At 52.1% G+C, this 19986-nt stretch overlaps 1 protein-coding gene across 5 annotated transcripts in view; it reads right to left on the reverse strand.

Moving 5' to 3' along the window:
- Positions 1 to 19986, reverse strand: part of SEPTIN9 (septin 9) — a 144238-nt gene that overhangs the window by 67048 nt on the left and 57204 nt on the right. Inside the window, exon 1 of one of the 5 annotated variants that reach the window (XM_042802479.1) lies at positions 9680 to 9880. The exons of the other annotated variants lie outside the window; for them this stretch is intronic. Within the exon in view, the coding sequence (XP_042658413.1) occupies positions 9680 to 9734 (55 nt within the window). The 5' untranslated portion in view covers positions 9735 to 9880. Of the gene's footprint in view, positions 1 to 9679; positions 9881 to 19986 lie in introns of those variants that run through there. 5 annotated transcript variants of the gene reach the window in all.

A 19986-nucleotide genomic window follows, 5' to 3' on the forward strand; every position in this document is an offset into this window, starting at 1 on the left:
CCTTTGGGCCCCCACTTGCTCCAGCGTGGGGTCTCCCTGGGCTGCAGGTGGAATCTGCTCCACTGCAGAGCTCCATGGGTGCAGGGCACAGCCTGCCTCACCATGGTCTTCATCACAGGCTGCACGGGAATCTCTGCTCTGGCACCTGGGGCACCTCCTCCCCCCCCTCCTTCACTGCCCTTGGTGCCTGCAGAGCTGTTGCTCTCACATATTCTCGCTCCTCTCTCCAGCTACAATTGCTGTCTCGCAGCAACTTTTCCCCCTTCTTAAAATGTGTTCTCTCAGAGGTGCTACCACCGTCGCCGATGGGCTCGGGCTCGGCCAGCGGCAGGTCCCTCTTGGAGCCGGCTGGCACTGGCTCCTTCGGACATGGGGGAAGTTTCTGGCAACTCCTCACAGAAGCCGCCCCTGTGGCCCCCCGGCTACCAAAACCTTGCCACACAAACCCAATACAGCGGCTCATCCCACCCCACCGCCCAGCTCTGGGCACCCCACGGGATCCAGGGCAGGTCAGTGAGGGAACATCTGCTCCTTTTTTCTTCTCTTTTTAAACAGAATACCCAAGTAACAGTCAAGGGGATGCTTTATACAAGGAAACCTCTATGCACAGAGCTCGGGAGGAGACCAAAATAAACAGCGAGGGATGCTGGCTCCTCCAGGAACCGCTTCGCAACCGGAGCCTCGGACTCTGTCACAGCCACAGTGCCCAACTGCTTCCCATTAAACATCCTCTGCCCCTCATGTGGTCTCTGTAACCCAGGGGTTAGGTTTGCTTGCTTGCTTAAGCACGGAAATCTTTTCTTGGGTTTTTTGACACATAAGAGCCTTATGGGACTAGGGCAGCCAGGCGCCCCGTTATTTCACACGATACAATGGTACCGTTTGAGAGCGCTGACTTTCTCTAAACTGCTACCAGATGGTCACCTCCTGTTCCCGGGGAGGAAAGAGGGGGAGGCTGCAGGTCTCATCTTTCAAGGAGCCCTTGGAAACCCAACACAGCATTAACCGCTCACGGCCCTTAAAGCTTCCCAGACCCCTGTCACCAGGCAGCAGGATGCTCACGGCGGTTTTCTGGCCCAGCTCAAGTGCAAAGAGCATGCTTGCCCGTGTTCCCGCAGGGCCACCTGGGTTTGGCTTACCCAAACCTACCATCCGTGATGCCACTGAAAAGCTGCCACCATTCGTAACAGAGGTGAATGCGTTTTAGCGAACTAAAGGCTCCATTACAGGGACAAGTAGGATGTATTTCATGTATCTACAGGGTGCATATACACTGTATATTAAACCTAAAGGTCCTGCAGCAGAAGGGGAAGGGAGCTGCACCCCAGCTGCAGGGCCAGAGCAGGATATCTCTATGCCATCCTCCCCAATGACAAGGTGCTCCCAACCACACCAAGCCCCACAGTGGGGTCAAAAACATGGGGCTGAGATGGGGAATTCACTGGCAGTGCAGGCAGCAAGCGATGCTACACACGCTGGCAGGACTTTGCAACTACACTAACAGCTTCAAAACAGCCCGAGAAATTTGGATCCCCTCTTAGATGTAGAGAAATGAAGGCAGGAAACTTTAAAAGCACCTTTCCCAAAACTACTAGTCATCTAACATAAGAGAGAAGTGAGGGTTGCTGGCTTCCCTCAGCTTCACCCATTTCTTTTACCAATAAACCAACCTTGTTGCAATACATACATAAAACCACGTATATATATAAATATATATATATAACGACAATCTGTTATTGTAACATGACTCTCACACTATCCTGGGTCAAGTTATGAATGGTTTATGTATATATAAATCCTTTTTCTGACTTTATAAACAGCATTCAAAAGAAGATGCAATAGATTGCAAGGTCTGTCAAAAATCACATGTAGAAGGTAACACTGGCAACATGCTGCCAACATGCAATGCCTTCCTAAACTGTGCAAATAGTACCAAGAGCTGAGTTATGGAGGAAATCTGGGGAGAAACGCAAGTTCAAGCCTCTGACATTAACCAAAGCTTTTCAAGCAACATTTCACTCACATGCAGTAAGCTACAAAACAGTCTAGCCCGCTGCAGCAAACCTCTCATTTACCAAAAATGAACATGAAAAAGCAAAGTTGAGTCTAAGAATAGAAAAAAAATAAAATCCACACTCAGATTAATTCAAAATCCCAGCTTTCCAGTCCCTATAATGCAGTTCTAGAAAGGTTTTAGCTTTGATTCTCCATTACACTTTGGTTTATATAACCATTAACCCTCAGCAAAATTCTTCCAGATCAGACCAGTATATTTTACATCCCTTGTATTCATTTCATACTTGTACAGAAAATTACATAAAATACAGGGTATCCAGCCCAGCAGATTGCATTACTGGCTCTACAACAGGCTCTCTGCAGCTTTTGCCTCCTGTCTGTGCTCCAGTTTCCTTTCATAAGGGGAGGAGGAAGGAGAGAAATAAATCTTCTCTGTGCCTCCCAGGGGACTAGAGATTTGATTTGGTTTACCAATATTTCTAAAACACCTTAAAATTATTATCCGGAAGGCAAAAGTATGATGCAGATGGTCTTGCAGACCCCAGACTGCCCTGTGGTACCAGCTTCTCTACCACACAGGGTTTAGGAAGCCCTAAGCACCCAGACACCATCCCCTTGAGTCACGACTCCCAACTCCCACGCAGGGGACATGGAGAGTGACTCAGGTGGGAGACCAGCCTGGGTGGCAGGGACTGGGTGATTAAATCTTAAGTGATTAAGTTTCAGCTTGAGAAGACAGTCTGATGGGTGATGTTGCAACATGCTGGTTAAAAAGCTACAGAAAAGGATAAAAGAGTCTAAAGGAGGGACCCAGAAGCCACTCAGGCCCGCAGGGCTGCCCGTGCTGCCGCTGACTGCTGGTGCCACTGCAGCCAGCTCTGGAGTCTCTGTTGGAGGGGACACCCAGCACCGCAATGCGAACACTTGTCCCAACGTCCTGGAGGCTGGCAGAGAGCAGGACTCTCTTTATCCTCCCTGGTAAACTAAACACTCTTTTTTTTAAAAAAAAAAAAAAAAAAAAAAAATCAATTTTTTTCACTTTTCCCCATATTTGCACTTCCAATGACCAGATGAAAGCAAGACTGAAATCCCAACCCCAGTCTTCACCATGCTCCTTCCCTCCCGAACCAGTCCAGCAGACCAGTGCCAGCATCACGCTGTGTGCTGATGGCCTCACCATTAACCCCTGCCATGCTGGAGAGCACCCAACTCACCAGGAGCAAGGGGCCATACAATTCCGTGATGCTGACTCAAACTGCCACCTCTGCTGCCGGGAGGATGGCAGCCCAGAGGGATGCGGTCACGGTGTCACCTGCCCTGCAGACCACAGGAGGCTGCCCGACATCGGCGCTGCCTACACCCACCCCAACCTGCCCTAACTTGGGTGCCAGCAACAGGGCACCTGCAGCAGCACTGGGAGGATGCAGGGGGACAGACCACCCTGACACTCATGATGTCTCATCTTTTAGCATGCAAACCATCCAAGAGCCAGCTTGGACGGACCCTGCACCTGCTCTGAAGGTGTCCCCAGGAGACCCGAGTGCTGAGCTCCATCCAGCAGCCTCACAAAAGCAATCACGGTAAAAGCCTGAGTCACAGCCATCAGAAGGTATGAGCTGTCATTAATCTGGGGACAGCTTTTCAGAATAAGTTGAAGGTAACAATAAACCCCTTCCTTGTCCAAGGGCTACTCCTTGGACAGCAGGGAAGGGAGTGAGGCAGGCTCTCCTGCACCAGCACCTGCACAGCAGTGGGGTGCAAACTGCCAATGTCTCCATGAGTAAAGCAGAGGGGTGCCAGGACCAAATGATACCCTGCAGGTATCAAATGAGAGGTGGCCAGGATACAACCCTGTGCTGAAGGGCACGACAGCCCACCTCTGTCCCACAAAGAGTTGCCTTGATGGACCCTGACCCCCACCAAACAGGCACATCCCCATCAGGAACTGAACTCAGACCCATCGACTCACTTCACAGGCTTCAAACAAGCTTAACCAGGATTTAGGATCATTTGACTTGTTGCCTCCATGTCCCACCTCTACAGACCAAGAAAGTGCCAGAGCTCACTGCAGCAGGAGGAGGGAGGAAGTCTGGGAGAAGGAAAGAACCTCTATAATGGTCCTGCAGAAAGACATTGCCTTAAATATCAAATATCAGTCAGAAACATGAATATCTGGAGTGATTACGGGCTCTGAAGTCTCCGTTATTGTCTTTGGATTTATGACAAGTGCCAGTCTGGGCTTTTGCAGCTGCTGTCTGGGTCCTGCCTCCTGGGAAAGCAGGCTGAGCAGCTCCCTGCAAGGAAGGCCTGCAAAACAGAAATTAAACCAGCACCCAGACAGAGAGGCCACAGGACACCCAGAGGTGCCAGGACTCCCACTTAGCAGCAGTTTTCTGGCATGTATTGGCCAAGAGATATAGACACAGTCACTCAAATTTATTAGGCACGACCAGTGTGCTCTAGAGGTGCTTCCTACTCACTCCACTGCTACAAGCCACCAACAGACAATGAGCAAAGAGTAAAGCAGGAGAATGATTATATTTTAGGTGAGCCCCTTGCTAAGGGAAGGGTGCTACCAAGCTCCCAGAGACTGGTGAGTACTTGGAAGAGCCAGCATGGTGTACATGCTCCAAACCTTGACCTACCTCCAGTCACCAGCAGTACACCTGCACAGCCAAAGTAGGTGCCCTGGCCCCAGTGTAAAGACACATCCTCTCTCCGTCCCTTCCCACCCAGACACTTTTGAAAGGTTTCTTTATGATTAGCGGAACACCGTGCTCACTTTGCCCAAGACTGATCTCAAATGGACAGCAAGAGCTCACCCCTACCAGCCAACACTGGAAACCCTGCATGCTGACACAGAGCCAAGGACACTCTGCTCCATGCTGCAGTGGTGGCCCATCCCCAAGGACACGCAGCCCAGCCCTCCTTGCATAAGACGACTATAAACAACGACCCTTGGATGATCCTACATCCTAACTGGGGCCAGAGGCTATCCCCAGAGCCCAGCTCACGTGGATGGAGAGATCCATGTCCTGTTCTTCCTTTTCCCACTCCCTCTCAACCTTTTTATTCCCAAGGAACTAAATATACATAGGGAAAAAAACATCCCGCAACAGCAGGTCTCCGCTGCTGTAACAAGGCAGATGCCGTTTTTCCACTCTGCACACGAAAGGCCAGTTCTACAGGGGAAGATACAAATTCTGCTGGGGAAGACACAACTTCTGCCTTCTCACAGGCACCTTCCCCCAGCTTCTGCCTCTCCCACCGCATGCTGATTTGGCAGAAAACTCCCATCCACCCCATCCTTTTGTCTCTGATTCAGAAACGTGCATAGGAAGACTGGAAAAAGAGAAAACTCTCTGAAGCACTCATAAAGCTCGTCTTTGAGGATATCAGAGGTGACGGGCTGTCTTGGAGCGGCACGCTACATCAGTCAGCTGGGAGAGCTGCACTGGCTGTACCCACGCTGGGCTGGTGGTGAAGAATATCAGAAGAGACTAGTTGCAGTGAAATTTTTTGGGGACAGCACAGGAAATCCAACAATTGACGTTCAGGAGCTTTGCTTCACTCCTAGGGTTGAGATGATCCAAGATACAATCCGAAAGATCTTTTTGCATTTCCTTTTCCAGGCATTGAACCTCTGCACACGTGGGACCGTTAGTCACACACCCAGACTCCCAGCCCACTCCCATGCACGTAAGCCCAGGCGGGCACTCATCCTGCAAAGCCTCCGGCAAGGCTTGCGGGAGACAGCCGGAATCCAAGTGAGATGCTTACACAAACACAAAGCACATCCCCTCGCTGGGGCTTTTCACCGTACTGAATTCAAGCCCCATCACCCACATAACATTGCGACCATCCCTCTGGCGCGTTCCTGCTAATATTAGCAGCAGGGTTGAGTCCTGCAGCACGCAGGCAGCAGCTGCTCCCCGTGGCAGCAGGCACGCCAGCCCTCAGCAGCCCGGGGGAAGCACCACGGCCACGTGTCCCACAGACATCCCGGGCATTTGCTCAAGTAAATTTTAAGGACAAGCCCACAAGATCCATGCACATAAAAAAGCCTATTTCTAATATGGTCCCCTCCCGAAAACAACCTGGCTGATGGTTTTTTGTCTTTATTGACCCTTAAAGCCAGGATGTAACTTAGCACAACTCAATACCTTATCGAGACAAAACCTGTGGCTGAAATACTAGAAATGTCCTGTATCGGGTGGTGCAAGAAGTATGTGTCTGTAGGGAAGGTTTCCAATAGTGAGGAAAAAAAAAAAAAAAAATATCCCATAGAAGCCTTTCTATCAGCACTGACATGTCCTGGCAGGGCTGGAGCTCGCTGCCCTCAGTGCCCAGCTCCACGCAGCACACGACCACGCAGAGCACAGCGCTGCCAAGGCTTGCCCACCAGCGAGCACACGCTTCCCGAGGGAGCTGGGCTACGGGGAATGGGTAAATTGGGGATTAAGAACCATCAGCAAAGGCTGTCTCATGGTTTCTGCCAAAGCGAAGCTGCAAGCCTGTGTCCCCCCCAGGCTCTAGCTCCAGATATCACACTGAACTCCCCACACCACCCTGCTGCTCCACGCACTTACAGCCCCACTCAGCATTTACCATCATTCACAGCCTGCGCCCACTATGACATTTTGTGTTTCAACATTATCAGGAAACGAATCTGGTATTGACTGACAGCACTGGCAACGGCAAAGAGCGCTCAGCATCACTGCTGCCCACTCACCATCAGTGACTGCCAGCAAAAATGCACCTCAGTTACCGCTGGCACTCTGCTTGGCAGCAGCCAAATCCCATCAGGATAAGGGGCTGGAGCAGATCTCTTCTGTCTTACTACCAGGGATTAGCTCAGGCGTGCACAGTGCTTTAAATCCTTAGCAGGAAGACGAGTACCACATCGCAGAGTTATCTCTGGGCGTCATCATGACCAACCAAAGCTGCAAGCAGCAACATCCACCCCTCTCCGCCATGGAACACCACGGACACCGACACTCCCGCATCACGCAACCTGAACAGGATCAGGATGGTGTGGGGTTTACATAATGTTAACGCACTGCACAAGCACCCCACCACCCAGATTGATTTATTGCTACAGGTTCCCTTCCCTGTCTCTCAGAGGTCTGCGTCTGAGGCTCTGGGAGCTGAGCGACCCGCAGCCCCCTCTGAGGCAGCGGTGAGCGGGGAAGTGCTGCCACAACCACGGCTGAACCCGCCACACTTCCAAAAACCTGCCAAAATCTATAAACCCAGGAGCAGAACTATTATGCTCTGTAAATCCTGTCAAACCACAGACCTAACCATGCTCTCCCCAATCAGAAACAAGGAAGCTCTCGTCAGTCACACAAGCAGGATTAGTGCCTTCCCCGCAGGACCTGCTGGGGAGGTGTGAGGTGGACACACGTACTGCTGCCTGGATGTGACCATCCCCATCGCATCACCCAGTGCGAGGAAGAAGGCACTCTGCTGTGCTGTATTTCTCTCACACACGTTGCTTTGATTTGGAAACTAAACTGGAATTGAGTATCTCGTACTCCTTCCACCTCCCAAGGGGCCCCTGCACCCTCCTCTGGCTCCCGCCGGCTGGCAGCCCCCCACCTCCTGCAACCCAGCAGGTGCAAGAAACCCCTCGGTCCTACGCCAGGGAGGGATGCTACCAGGAAAGCAGGCAGGAACAACCAGGGTGATTGGGAAGAGCAGGCAGCCTGTGACCAGCAAGAACAAAGAGGGCTCTGGCTGCTCGGTGATCTGGTGTTTCTGCTCCCTGGTATTTTTGGCTGATCTTTCCTGCTTGGCCACGGCCTGCCTGGGGCTGAGATACCCACCCAGCAGACACGAACACTACATCTCCTGCCCTACAGGCTAGAGATTAATTGCCTTGTTCTTGGGAAGCTGCTATGCAACTCAGAAAAATAATTAAATTGTGAAACAGTAGCCCGGATCCCTGCTCAAGGGCAAGGCCAGACCTTTTGGCTGCAGATGCACAGAGCTTTCCCCAGCCTCTCCCTCCGCACAGGCAGGAACTATAAAGCGCTCCATGGTCGCACTGCCGAGCGGCTGGGTGCCACCAAGGAGCACACACAGCCCGAACAAGCAGCCCCGGGGGCTCACAGCAGAGCCTTTATCATATCCAAGTAGGGAATTACTCATTCTTCAGAGATTTAAATGCAATTGAGGCAGGCGAGAGGAAAAGCTGTAATTACATCAGCACTCGGGAGCCCTGCGGTGGGGAAGCTCACAAGTCCCCAAAGGACAGTTACAAAGACTCTGTTGAACCCCGAGTGCCAAACTGGTGGTGTATTTGGGTCGCCCTCTGTATCCCAACACTTGCTAGTCCCAATTTTCCCAAGAGACCTGATTTCCCTCAGCCTCCTGCTAAGCCAACTTCAGCTGAAGAAAGCCCAGGGACTGGAAGAAGTGTCCACGAGCGTGGCTAAACCTTACGGCGACGGCTGCAGAGATCTCAGTTCTGCCACCAGTTTCCTGCCTGACCTGGAAGAGGATCCCTTGTGCTCTCAGCTTCCTCAGCTCCCCAGCAGGAAAACCACCACCGCGCTCCTTCCCGAAGGCAAGGCTGGATTCACCAGGAGGCGGTGAAGCCGTCTCAGCCTATAGCCATACACGCACGGCCCCTGGATAAGCTTTCAGCACGGCCCCCAGATCTCCACTATTTCTTGGTGGTTTGGTTTGTTTTTTTTTTTTTTTTTCTTCTTCTAGAAACCGCTGCACGGAGCTCAGTTTGGGTTGCTGCCAGGATGTGAGAGTGCGGAGGGACAGAGCTGCTCTTCCAAAACTCTGCTTGGGAAGATGAGCTCCCCCAAACCGATCTCTCAACGCCTGCTTCAGATGAAACCCCCACCCTTCTGCCTGTCTTTAACTCTCATACCCATCTGGCAGTCAGCACGCTTCTCCGCTAGCTTTTTTTCTTGTCTGAAAAAGCCAGTATACTGGGCAAGAGCCACAGACCCCCGGGGAGAAGGCATCCCCGTCCGCACGCCAAGGGGATTGCAAGGAGATACTCCATCGGAGAGCCGGGCCATGCTCCCGGGCAGCTGGAGCTCTGCCACGGGACAACTGCAAAGCTTTCCAGGGCGGGCAGCTCCCGCTATGGACATATTTGAAACCAGGGTTCGTTATCCACCTCCCAGCTACTCTAGGGCTGTGGTTGTATCCGCGATCCGGGAGTCGACAGAAGGGCCGGATTTCATAGGCTTTTCTTCGTGTCAGGCGTGCGTTTGAAGCTAAAACTCTACATAAACCAACCATGGGAAAGGCAGGAAAGGGAAAACATCCCGTAAGAGCCTGCCTTGGCAGATAACGCCAGGGCGCAACCGCTCCGAACAAAAGACACCGCAGCCCGGCGGCGGCTCCGGCGCTGGGCACCCCGCTCCCTCCCGCCCGGCCCCCCCGCGACCGCGGCCGGGGGTGTGTGTGCATGGGGGGGCTCATCCCCGCTCCACACACACCCACACCCCCCCCACACACACACCCCCCTCCAGCCCAGCGCGGTGCCTGCGAGGGGCGCGGGCGGCTCCGCGCTGCCCAGCGCGGCACGGCGGCAACTTCTCCCGCTTTTTTCCCGGTTTAGCCCCAAAAGCAGCCACCCCCCCACACACCCCCACCCCACCCCCCCCCCCCCGCCATATCTGCAGCCACCCACCTTCGAAGTCGGAGATGATGCCCTCCAGGTGGGCGTTGACGGCCGGGTCGGCCATGGCGGGGCGCGGGGCGCTGCCCCCCGGCTCTGCGGGGCGCGGGCGGGCGGGTGAGCGCAGCCGCCGCCGCCTCCGGCCGAGTGAATGGCGGAGGGCGAGCGGCTGCGGCCGCCCCCCGCGCCGGCGGGCAGCCTGCCATGCCGCCCGGCCCGGCCCAGCCCGGCCCAGCCCAGCCCGGCCCGGCCCGGCCCGGCCCCCTCGCCGCGCACTGGCTGCTCCCCACGCCCGTCACGCCGCTCCCCCCCCCCCCCTCAAACACTCCGTGGCGCCGGCCCCTCCGTGGAGCGGCTGGGTGGGGATCCCCGCACCGCCCCGGGTGGGTGGGAAGGGGCACCCGCGGAGTGGGCAGACAGCATCTCGTAGGCTCGAGTTTGTCCCGCATCCCCCCCCCACGGGGGACGAGGACGGCACAAAGCGGGGGCTGAAACCCCCGCGCCTGCTCAGCACGAAGCCCGTGGGAAGAGGTAACAGCCCACGGATGCCCCACGAAACGGGGAGGACCAGCCCAGACGCGTGGGTCACAACCACTGATGTCCCCGAGCGCCGATAACCCCCCTTTGCTTTCCAACTCGCCCTTGTTTGGACGGGAGCAACTCGGCCACCCTCCTCTAGTTTTATCATTTCTCAAAATCAAACCAGAGCACTCGCTAGCCGAGCTAGCCCCTTGCTACCAAATCCAAGCCGCTCTGGAAAACCACCACCGATGCAGCAGAAGAGGCTGCAAAACCTGCCCCAAAGCCGGCTGTGCTGGGCCCCGCAGCTCAGCTCCTCTCCGGCCGGAGCCAGTGAGGCAAATGCCAGCCCCGGGCACCCACGCCAGCCCCTTCCACAGCACTGCTGCCTTCCCTCCGCCTCGCACCCTCGTGGTTTGTGCATCCCTCTGCTCCTTATCTGATGTTTCTCCCTTCCCGTGTTGATTCAGATCCTGCCCTCCTGACCTTCTTTTTATCCTCCCCGCCCTGCATTTTAGTAGCATCATTTAAAAGTGATGATACCCACTGAAATGTGTCCAGGCACATCAACAGGAAAAGGAGAACTAATGGGCTGGGGTTTTAGTCCACTTTGGGTGAACCATAAAAAAAAAAAAATTATGCAAAGCAGCAGTACTGTTCTGTTCCTGCAGAAAGTACATGCTTCATCACTTATGTCACACTTTTAATTTTACATTTCCAAAGTCTGCTAACACCGCAGACTCCCCAAGAGTGTATGTGAACCAGAAAATGAAACCGACAGCACCAATTTCCCAGAGTCAAGAAGTTCCAGGTTTTCCATACTGTTAATAGCTTGAGGTTTTAATCCAAGGAAAGGTATTACTTTAAAACATGAGAACTGCTTAAATAGTCTTGAGAATGCACTTTTAAAATAGAAGTGTGGTATTTTAAGGTAGATACGGTGGTTTTCCTCCCCCTTTCAGAGGCAGCAGCACCCAGCTGTTTCATTTCTTGCACCCCTAGTGATGTCAGAAACCAAGATATCACAACAGTGCAGAAAGGAACAGGCTCTGCACCTCTGCGCAGTCGGCAATACGGAAATATAAACACCCCTCCGTGTGGCACACTGTCCATAAAGCCACCAGTGCCCGTCGCCCCAGCCGCCCGAACACCAGTACCCGTTCCCAGTGTCTCGGAGGAGAACAGGAACCAGCGTGGACCTGCGGCTCTCGCACCCGGGTGTGGGGTCCCTGCCGCCCCCACGGCCACGCACGCTCTGCAGGGAGCGGTGCCCACTGCCACGCTTCACAGCATCAGCTGCTGGCTGACCCGCACCCCTGGCATTGATTTTTGGAAAGAAGGTGGCTTTATTTCCCTCTTCCCAAGTGGTCATATGCGGGTCACATCCGCAATCCATTTCAAGCAGGTAAAAATGTCTCTGACGGTAATTAACCTTAGTTACTGACTGAGAAAAAAGCTACTTTGTTAAAAACTGTCGGGGACTCCCTTGCTGGAGGAACACAGCCTAGATTAGCCTTTCACAAAGGCTGTTAAACTCCTAACTGCCCCCTACACTCTCTTGGCAAAGTTGTATAATGTCTTTAAAGGCAGGAAGAAATGAACTAAGCAAGACAAACTAAAAGTCAGTTAAAAAAAAAAAAAAATAAATAAGCAATAGGGTCAATCTGAGGAAAGACAGAGCACGTTTTTTGATGTTCAGAATCTGCCCCCTTGCAAACCCCATAAGATTCAGTGTCAGACCCACTGCTCGGAGGTTGGTGGCACTCTCCAAACCAAGTCACATGGGGATCAGTGTGGCACTGTGATGGGGACTCTGTTTTTGAGGTCAACTAGAAGCAAGAAGTAAACGCCTAGAAAAAACCCTGTTTGACAAATTGTGAGTAGTGAGTGTCACAATGAGATCCACCGGCCTCATGAAGCTGGTGAAGAAGCTCAAAGCTGTTCAGCAGAAGAGTTTGAGGCAGTTTGGTTTAGTCCCAGCTCCCTGGGTCACTCCGCATTTCCTAAGCAAAGACAACATTATCATCCTGGATCTAATAAAGGTTTAGCAAATCAACAGGCCTAGAGGAGAGCCCCAAAAAGTGTGATATAAAATATCTGGACTATAAATAGGAGTTCATTTTCATTAAAACCAGCTGGTTAATATTGCACCTATGTGCACCTAAGGCACGAGAGGGGGAGAGGAAGATGGAAAGCTACAGCAGCTAAAGAATAACAAGAATATCCAGAGCTCTAATAGTAAATATTTAAAGCAGAAAGGTATGTAAACAACTCACCCCACAGCACATAACCCAAGCGCCTGCTAGTAGAGGAAGGAGCAAGCTTTCCTCCAGAGAGACAAGCCCATCCTCCTCTCTCCTGGAGACACTTTCTTGCACCTCTGTCTGATTCAGCCACGGTCAGAGGCAAGGCTTTACCAGAGCGTAAGACGCACAAAATCATTCACTTGTCCAGCCTGCACAGAACAACTAAACACCATTTCATCTGGTTTTCTACCTGCACTCTGAACCCAAAAGCTTGTGTTTAGCTAAACACTTCTTCTAGAAAGGCAGGCAACCCGGGGAAGCTGAGCACGCATCCCAGAGGGATGAAGAATCCACCACCTCCCCTGGAATTTGTTTCTGGAGCTCCCCACCAGCACAGCACAAGCGTGTGTCGTACTGCGCATCCAGAGGCAGTTTTGGCACAGGCCCTACTTTTCCCTTGTCTGGAAGATCAAGGAGATTAAGGACCCTGAGTCTTCTCCTGATGAAAGATCTCCCACACTGATCACATCACCTACGTTGCCTTTGATAAACTAATCAGGTTCTACTCCTTCTGTCCTTTGTGTCATGTATTCTTTAGTCCCTTAGTCACTCATTTGACTTTCCTGCTCATTTCTCCCAATATTTCACAAGTGCTTATCACTGGATTTTTATTTTTATTTTAATAAAGAGAGAGAACTCACTTTTCAAAAGAAAGAGAGCAGATCACACCTCTGCTGTTTCTTGCTGCTCCCCTTGCTTATACAACCAAGGGGCTCACTAAATGTTTTTATTGTATCAGAGGACTCACCTCGAGCTCCTGGTCAGCTGAGACTTTCAGGATATTTTACACAGGAATCGCTGTCCAAGACAATCCCTGTTCTGCAAACCACTGGCTGCAGGAGGGTTTCATGTAAATTACTTTCCTTGCTGTGTTACATTACAATGAAAATATTTCTTGTTTCCCTACTAACCCAGGGCACTGAGGGCACTGACTGCCCAGCCTTTTTTCCTTCACCATCACTCTGCTCTTCAGATGAGCAATAAGCTTCCTGCAAAGTTGTTTTGTTGGCCTAGAAGTGATTTCCTGCCCCTGAAAAAGTAGTCTGTAAAATCTGCTGATCACTTAGTTATAGACACCAAGCTAAAAGTAGCTTGATGCCATGATAGCCAGGAGATGCAAGAGACTTTGACTCTTGTTGGCTGGGTATCTTCTCCCTGGGCTCTCCTGCCCTCCAAGGCAGTGATGTACCTCGAGGGCTTCTCCACACCACAGCACAACCTCCTCCAGAAGAAGCCAGTGCCGATCACTGCCTCTGCCCTGACATAGCTGTGGGGGGAACCACGATTCAGAGCAGACCTAGGAAGTCACTTCAAGGAGGAAAAAAATGTAAGAGAGAAAAAAAAACCAAGGAGACGGCAGATATCAGTGTTAGAAGATCCCTTATCAAGACAGGCTAAGGCAGAAAAGGGACTTTCCTATCCACATGCATTTTGAACAGCACCGTACAGTTTCCTTGCAAGCTGCTAAGAATGCAGTTTTTCAGGCAGATTTTCTTCCACCCACAAGTCAAGGTTTCTCTGAATCCGCACAGCTCTTATCAGTCTCATAATCTGCTGCAGTCATGAGCGTCAGGCTCGGTTAGACAAGGTGGCATGAGTCATTGTGGCTACTTGAATCTTAAATTATCTTGTACACAAAAGCAGGTAATTCATCCACAGTATCTTCCCTTTCCTCCTCCTATTTTAATTAGAAAACAAAACCCTTTATTGATTCTGGCCTCTTCTATAAAATACTTTGAGACTTACTAACCAAAAGTACTATGCAGGAGCAGGTAAATATTATTATTAACCACCTAATGTTTTTATTGCAAGTCCAAATATCTTTCTTGCTGCTGATCACAGATGAAACATCCTTCCCAGCCCTTCTGGGTAGGTGCAGTGTGCGGGTGGAGGCTCTTGCACCACGCGACGCCAACCCCCAACATCCGCGGCAGTCCAGCATCCCCACAGCATCGCTTCAAGCCGAAGCACAGGGCAGCGCCGGCTGCACCACCCACTCGGCTGTTGTCAGACGGGCAGCACCAACGCAGGGTAACAGGTAAAAACAGAGGTATAACAGCCCGGACAAGGCAGATTTTGAAGGTGAAGGAATGGCTAGTCACATCTCTTCTTTCTAAGCCAAAAATAGGCTGTGGCAATTACCTTCCTTCCCACTCCTCTGCTCCCTGCACGTTCCGAGTTCTTGTACTTCTGCCCCAAAAACATTTCTGCTTCCAAATCCACCAGGAAGAGGTGCAATGATCTCCATATTACAAGTTGGGAAACTGAGGCATGTAACAGCCACCACTCAGAAATGGGGAGCTGGCAAGGGATAATCCCAGACGCAGCTGCGGTGGGGAGCAGTGCCGGATCCAGCCCCCAGCTCCTGGGGAAGTGCCAGCGGTACTGGCTGGGACACTGGAAGGAAAACCAGAGACACGGTTCCCTTCACCTCTGCCCACACTTTCATGTCGATGACGGCATGGATCCAGCGCTGTTGATTACGCAGGAATTGTCAGAAAAAAAAGGCTCTTTCTCAAGACTTTCGGCTCTTCCTGCTTCCAAAGAAGTAGGAAATACAGCGAGGATGGCCGCACTTCAGTGCTAGTCACACTTCCCTTCCTTTATAAGGAAACTAAGATCATGGGAAAAGTTTAAAAAATTCAAAATAGGTTTGCTGATTTGAGATTTCTGGATAATTGATTTTCTTGATAAAAGAAATGTGGCTAGAACTCATCCCTTAGCACCACAGAGCTACACAGCCCCTGTTACAAACGCAGAGCCAGGCTACTGCAGAGAAAGAGTCGAATAACTTTGAAGACTGGATAACAGAAATACAGTGAAATCTGGAGGAATGACAGAAGGTCAGTACCTAAAGGGCTTTTAATAAAGCCTTTGCTCATGAAAAGCGCATCAGGGCAAAGGACCTCGCTGCACCTGTGGGTCTCAGCATGACCGTGGGCCACCGGTGTCATGCAGTTAAAGTGAGTGCACTCCTAAAATTTAGTAAATTAGTTACTTTCAGCAGCAAATCAGTAAAAGCGAGCAGAAATTAAGGTGGAGAGGGGATGGGACTGCTAGAATCATCACACACAGATGCGCCCCAGGGGAGAGCTGCTGTGGGCAAAGATTGCTGTTGCCAAGGGAACAAAAAAACCCCATAATCCAAGCCCAAACATGGTTATGGTATAAGCAAGTCAATACGAGCTGGAAACGAGAAGAAGATTTTAACGGCTAACGATGGGAGATATAAAGCGACTGCTGTGAAATCAAGAGGGCAAAAAGCCAAACAGGTTTCAAGGTGGGGCCCAGCTGCTCATCGGAAATAAAAAGCGACATGGGCAAGGAGACAGTCCCCGAGCCTACAGCTTCTCCGATATTCACTGCACAAACAGGGGAAACCACAAGCCTGGTGTTCTGGGACAACCTGGGAGCTGAGAGGCCCCATCAGAGCTGGGCAGGGGAAAGAACAACACAAGGTCCCTGCAGCCTCTTCTCCCCCACCTCAGCAGGGAGGCAGCTGTGAAGAAGATCAAGGCTTAACTTCGTCTTAGGTTTAACTCCATGAAGTCAGTGTGCAGAGTAGGTACCAGATTGTTCTTGAAGAGGACAAGGGGATACATCACAGGTGGTCACACCGAGCAAGGCAAGCAGGGGACCAAGACCCATCCTCTCACCCTGCCAATCTGAAAACAGAGCGGAGTCTTTCCTGCACCCCACATGTGCAAATTCTTGGTGGTCCCCAACACCTCCCCTGCCTCTGTGGGGCCTGATGAAGTCACCTTGGGATTACACCAGTGCAAAAACGGGATTCAAACCAGGCACCAGGTCCCACTGCCTGCCAGCAGGAAGGGTGCTGTGGGTTAGCACCCGCTACGCTCGGCTCCAGCAGCACAGGGCTGGGCTGGGCGGGCACAGCTCTGCCCCCACAAACACCCTCCTAAGCACTCGTCAACTCCGACAAACAATTTGCCCGTTTGCCCAGTGATCTGTATGCGCGGGCTGAGCTCGCTGCAGGCCCCACCAACCTCATGCTGGTGCCAGGACCCAGCTTGAAGCATTTCACACCGAGCCGGCGGTTCCGGCTATTGTGCGTGCCGAGAGCCTGGAAAGGGAAACGCCGTCCCGAGCTCGGGCCAGGCACATCACCCCAGTCCCAGCCCAGTGCACATCCAGCCGTCCCAGTGCTCCCGGGAGGGCAGGGGGGCTGGGGGGTCCCCACCGCACCGGAGGAGCGGGCTGGCAGCCCCTGTGTCTGGGAAGGGAAGGGAAGCACAACTCCCTGGTGTTGATTAAACAGCGGGGGATGCTTGCAGGGGAAGGAAATGGAAAGAGGATCAGGAACTGCATCTGCCTGAACCTCATGCAGTTAAAACAAACTCAGTCCCATGCCCTTGTTCTTCTCATTTAGTTTCAGGTCAGACTTTCCTAAGAAACTGGGAGGTGCAGTTTAGGATCCAAGCAGAAAAACTACTTAATTATTTTAATTATGTAAAAAAAATATTCATTATTAATTACTGCATTTTAATAGTAAGACCAAATATGCACAAAAACCAGCATTGCATGACAGCACAGATGTTTTAATAGAAACAAGAGGCTTCAGAAACCTTGCTCATCCTCTAATGAGTTTAACACACACATGGCACAGCACGTTTCCATTGCAAAGCCTTCCCGTGCGGCTGGGGGTGCATGTGACTCCAGAAGAAACTGCAGTGCCTGGACCTTGAGGTAGGGAAGACCTCGCCCCTGATTTTCACCATGTGCACACTTATGGTAATTGCAGGGAGAAAAAGGGGAGGCAAGGGTCAGTCAGAACACTGAACCCCTTGAAAAGAGGCCATTTCCATTACTGCAAACTTCCCAGCAGTCTCTAATTAGGGAGAATTTGCAGGAATAAATAATCTGGCAGCGCTAAGCGCATGCACTTTGCTTCCAGATGTGCATGTCTCATTTTCACGTGGTGTCCGAGGCAGGGCTGGAAACTCCATCCCCACACAAGGGGAGGAGGAGGCAGGCACAGCGTGGGCTCCCCATGCTGAGTCCACCCCTAAGGGGGCAAATCCTGCTCCATCCTGCCTCCCCACGCACATCCCAGCTGCCTTGGGCACTGCCCTTCACCCCTCCGGTGCTCACCCATCACATGGGGCCACCGAACCCCCACGGGACCCTCCTGTCCCCACTGCAGAGCAGGGCATGAGCCGAGAAAGAGGTTTTTACAGCCACTGCCTCTCCTGCACTCTCAGCTGTCTGCTCACGACCTTTTCAACCCAAAACTTTCCAGTCATAAATATACCAGCTCATGGCAGGAAACTTGCTTTTCTTATACTTCTCCCCTGCTTCTGAGAGAGCCATTTCCAGCAGCTCATGCTCCCTGCGCCAGCCCCCAGTTGTTTCTCCCTGCTCCTCTGAGATATTTCAGGCATGCAACAAAATCTGTTGCAGCACAAAGATCCTAAAACTCCCCATAAAGGCTCAGGAAGTGCCACGAGCTGCAGGTCAGGTCTCAGGAGCAGCCGTGCCTCCTGATCTCCCTGCTTGCCATCAAAGTTTTTATTATTATTATTTCTCTTTGACATAAACCAGCTTGATAAGAACAATTCCCAGATGGAACCACAGCCCCACACCCACTTGGCTTCCTCCAGGCAGCATGGACACAGCACAGGAGCTCACCACACAGCGGGAGACAGACACGAGGGCAGGAGGAAAGGAAGGAGAGGAAGAATGAACACAATTTTCCTTTCCTTTTAAAGGCTTTGGCAAACGCCAGTGAAACCACCAGCAGGGATGATGAGGTGTGGTGGTCATCATCTGCACAGCACCGAGCACCACCGCAAGTGGACAGGCATCGCTGCCAAAATCCGTGGGCTGTGCGCTCCTGCCTCCGTGCAGATGGGAATTTGGGTGCCCCTGGCATCACCCGGTGATGGTCTGGCCGGGAGAACCATGCCCTCAGCTCCACCGCCTGCACTGCCGCTGCCTGCAAGAGCTTGGCAGGTCCAACACAGGCAGATATGTAAAATTAGGTGAGATCGGTGCCATTAACAAACTCCTGGGCTTGGGGAGTGAAAACGGGAAAGAGATGGGCCAGCCTGGACCCATGGAGGGACCAGCTGCCTTCAGTGAGGGCAGGGTCTGCCTTGACTTTTACATCTCATTAAATTGTCCTCTCAAAAAGTTTATTACAACTCTTTCAGACTTACACAAAAGACACAAACAAGGCGATCCCCCCACTGACCAGATCCCAGTATAACCAGGCGGGCTCCAGGGTCCCAGCTAGCTGAGCTGTACTGAGCAGCACTAAAGCAGCAACCCCGAGCTGCCTGTTCAAGGGGTCTACCCCGAATAACAGGAGGGAGCCGAGGTGCTCAGGCTCCAGTCGCCTCTCCTGCTGGAAAAACGGGGCAAGGCAAAAGGGACCACAAAGCCCCCTCTAAGCGGGTCCTCCAGCAGCACACCAGCCTTTGCTCCCGCCTTCATCTCTCAGATACACAGCGCTGCTAACACAGAGCCTCTTCTACAGATGTAGAAGTTGCACAATTGATTTAAAAATCCGGATTAAAAAACCCCACCCCTAATTCAACATGCAAGCTTTTAGGGGAATTTTCTTTGACTTCCTCTCCCTTTCATGTGCTCAGACACTTCTGCCTGCCCCAGCTCTCGCCTGTGCACAGCCCGGTGCCTGCGGGCTCCCCACCACAGGGCACTTGTTTCTACAGAGATTAAATCATTACTGCAGAAGGGACCTGATGCTGTCACCACTACCCTCAGTCTCACCCTGTCTGATAGAAGAGACTGTCAACACCAAGCCTCATCCAGAATAAAACAACACTTGGGTTTCCCCCCCATCCACGCCTGCCCCAGCACAGATTTCCAAGAGCCATCTCTTGGCACGAGCCACAGCCAGCACACGCGGCTGGGGGACGCTGGGGATTTCAACCTCTAGAAACAAAAGAGGATCCAAAAAAAAAAAAAAATTAAAAAAAAAAAAAATCAGTTGGGAGATGTGCTGCAACCAGGCCAAAAGCAGGGGCCATCCAGCGTTTGCCCTAAATGGGAAAGGGGCCCGTGAGCACGCCGGGGGCAGAGCACGAGCCACGGAAAGAGACGGCACCAAGCCAGGCGGGAGAGGAGGAGATTTCCAGCGAGCAGTATGAGGGGGAGAGAAACTCCCCACTGGCAATCCTCCCAACAAACAGGACAGTAAAATACTGGAGACAGGCTGAGTTTGAGAGTCCTGGAACAGGGTGAAACTCAGACACTTCAGCAGCATCTGCACTGCCATCAGCTGTGGGACACAGCCCTTCCCCAGGTGGTTGTACTAAGCATCTTGCTGCAGGCTGCCAAGCAATTAGCTCTGCCACTTTGGTTTCTAAATGAGGACTGAAAAGTCCTAATGTCCTGAATGAGCAGAGCTGGATCTGCCTCCCTCGCAGTGACAGGCAGGGCTGGGTTATGTCCACTCACACGCAGTCTGTGCTCTGCACCCACAACCCATGCTGCAAAGCCCAGCAGGGA

This window comes from Tyto alba, unplaced genomic scaffold (genome assembly GCF_018691265.1).
Source record: "Tyto alba isolate M040663 unplaced genomic scaffold, T.alba_DEE_v4.0 Super-Scaffold_39, whole genome shotgun sequence".
NCBI classification, from domain to species: Eukaryota; Metazoa; Chordata; class Aves; order Strigiformes; family Tytonidae; genus Tyto; species Tyto alba.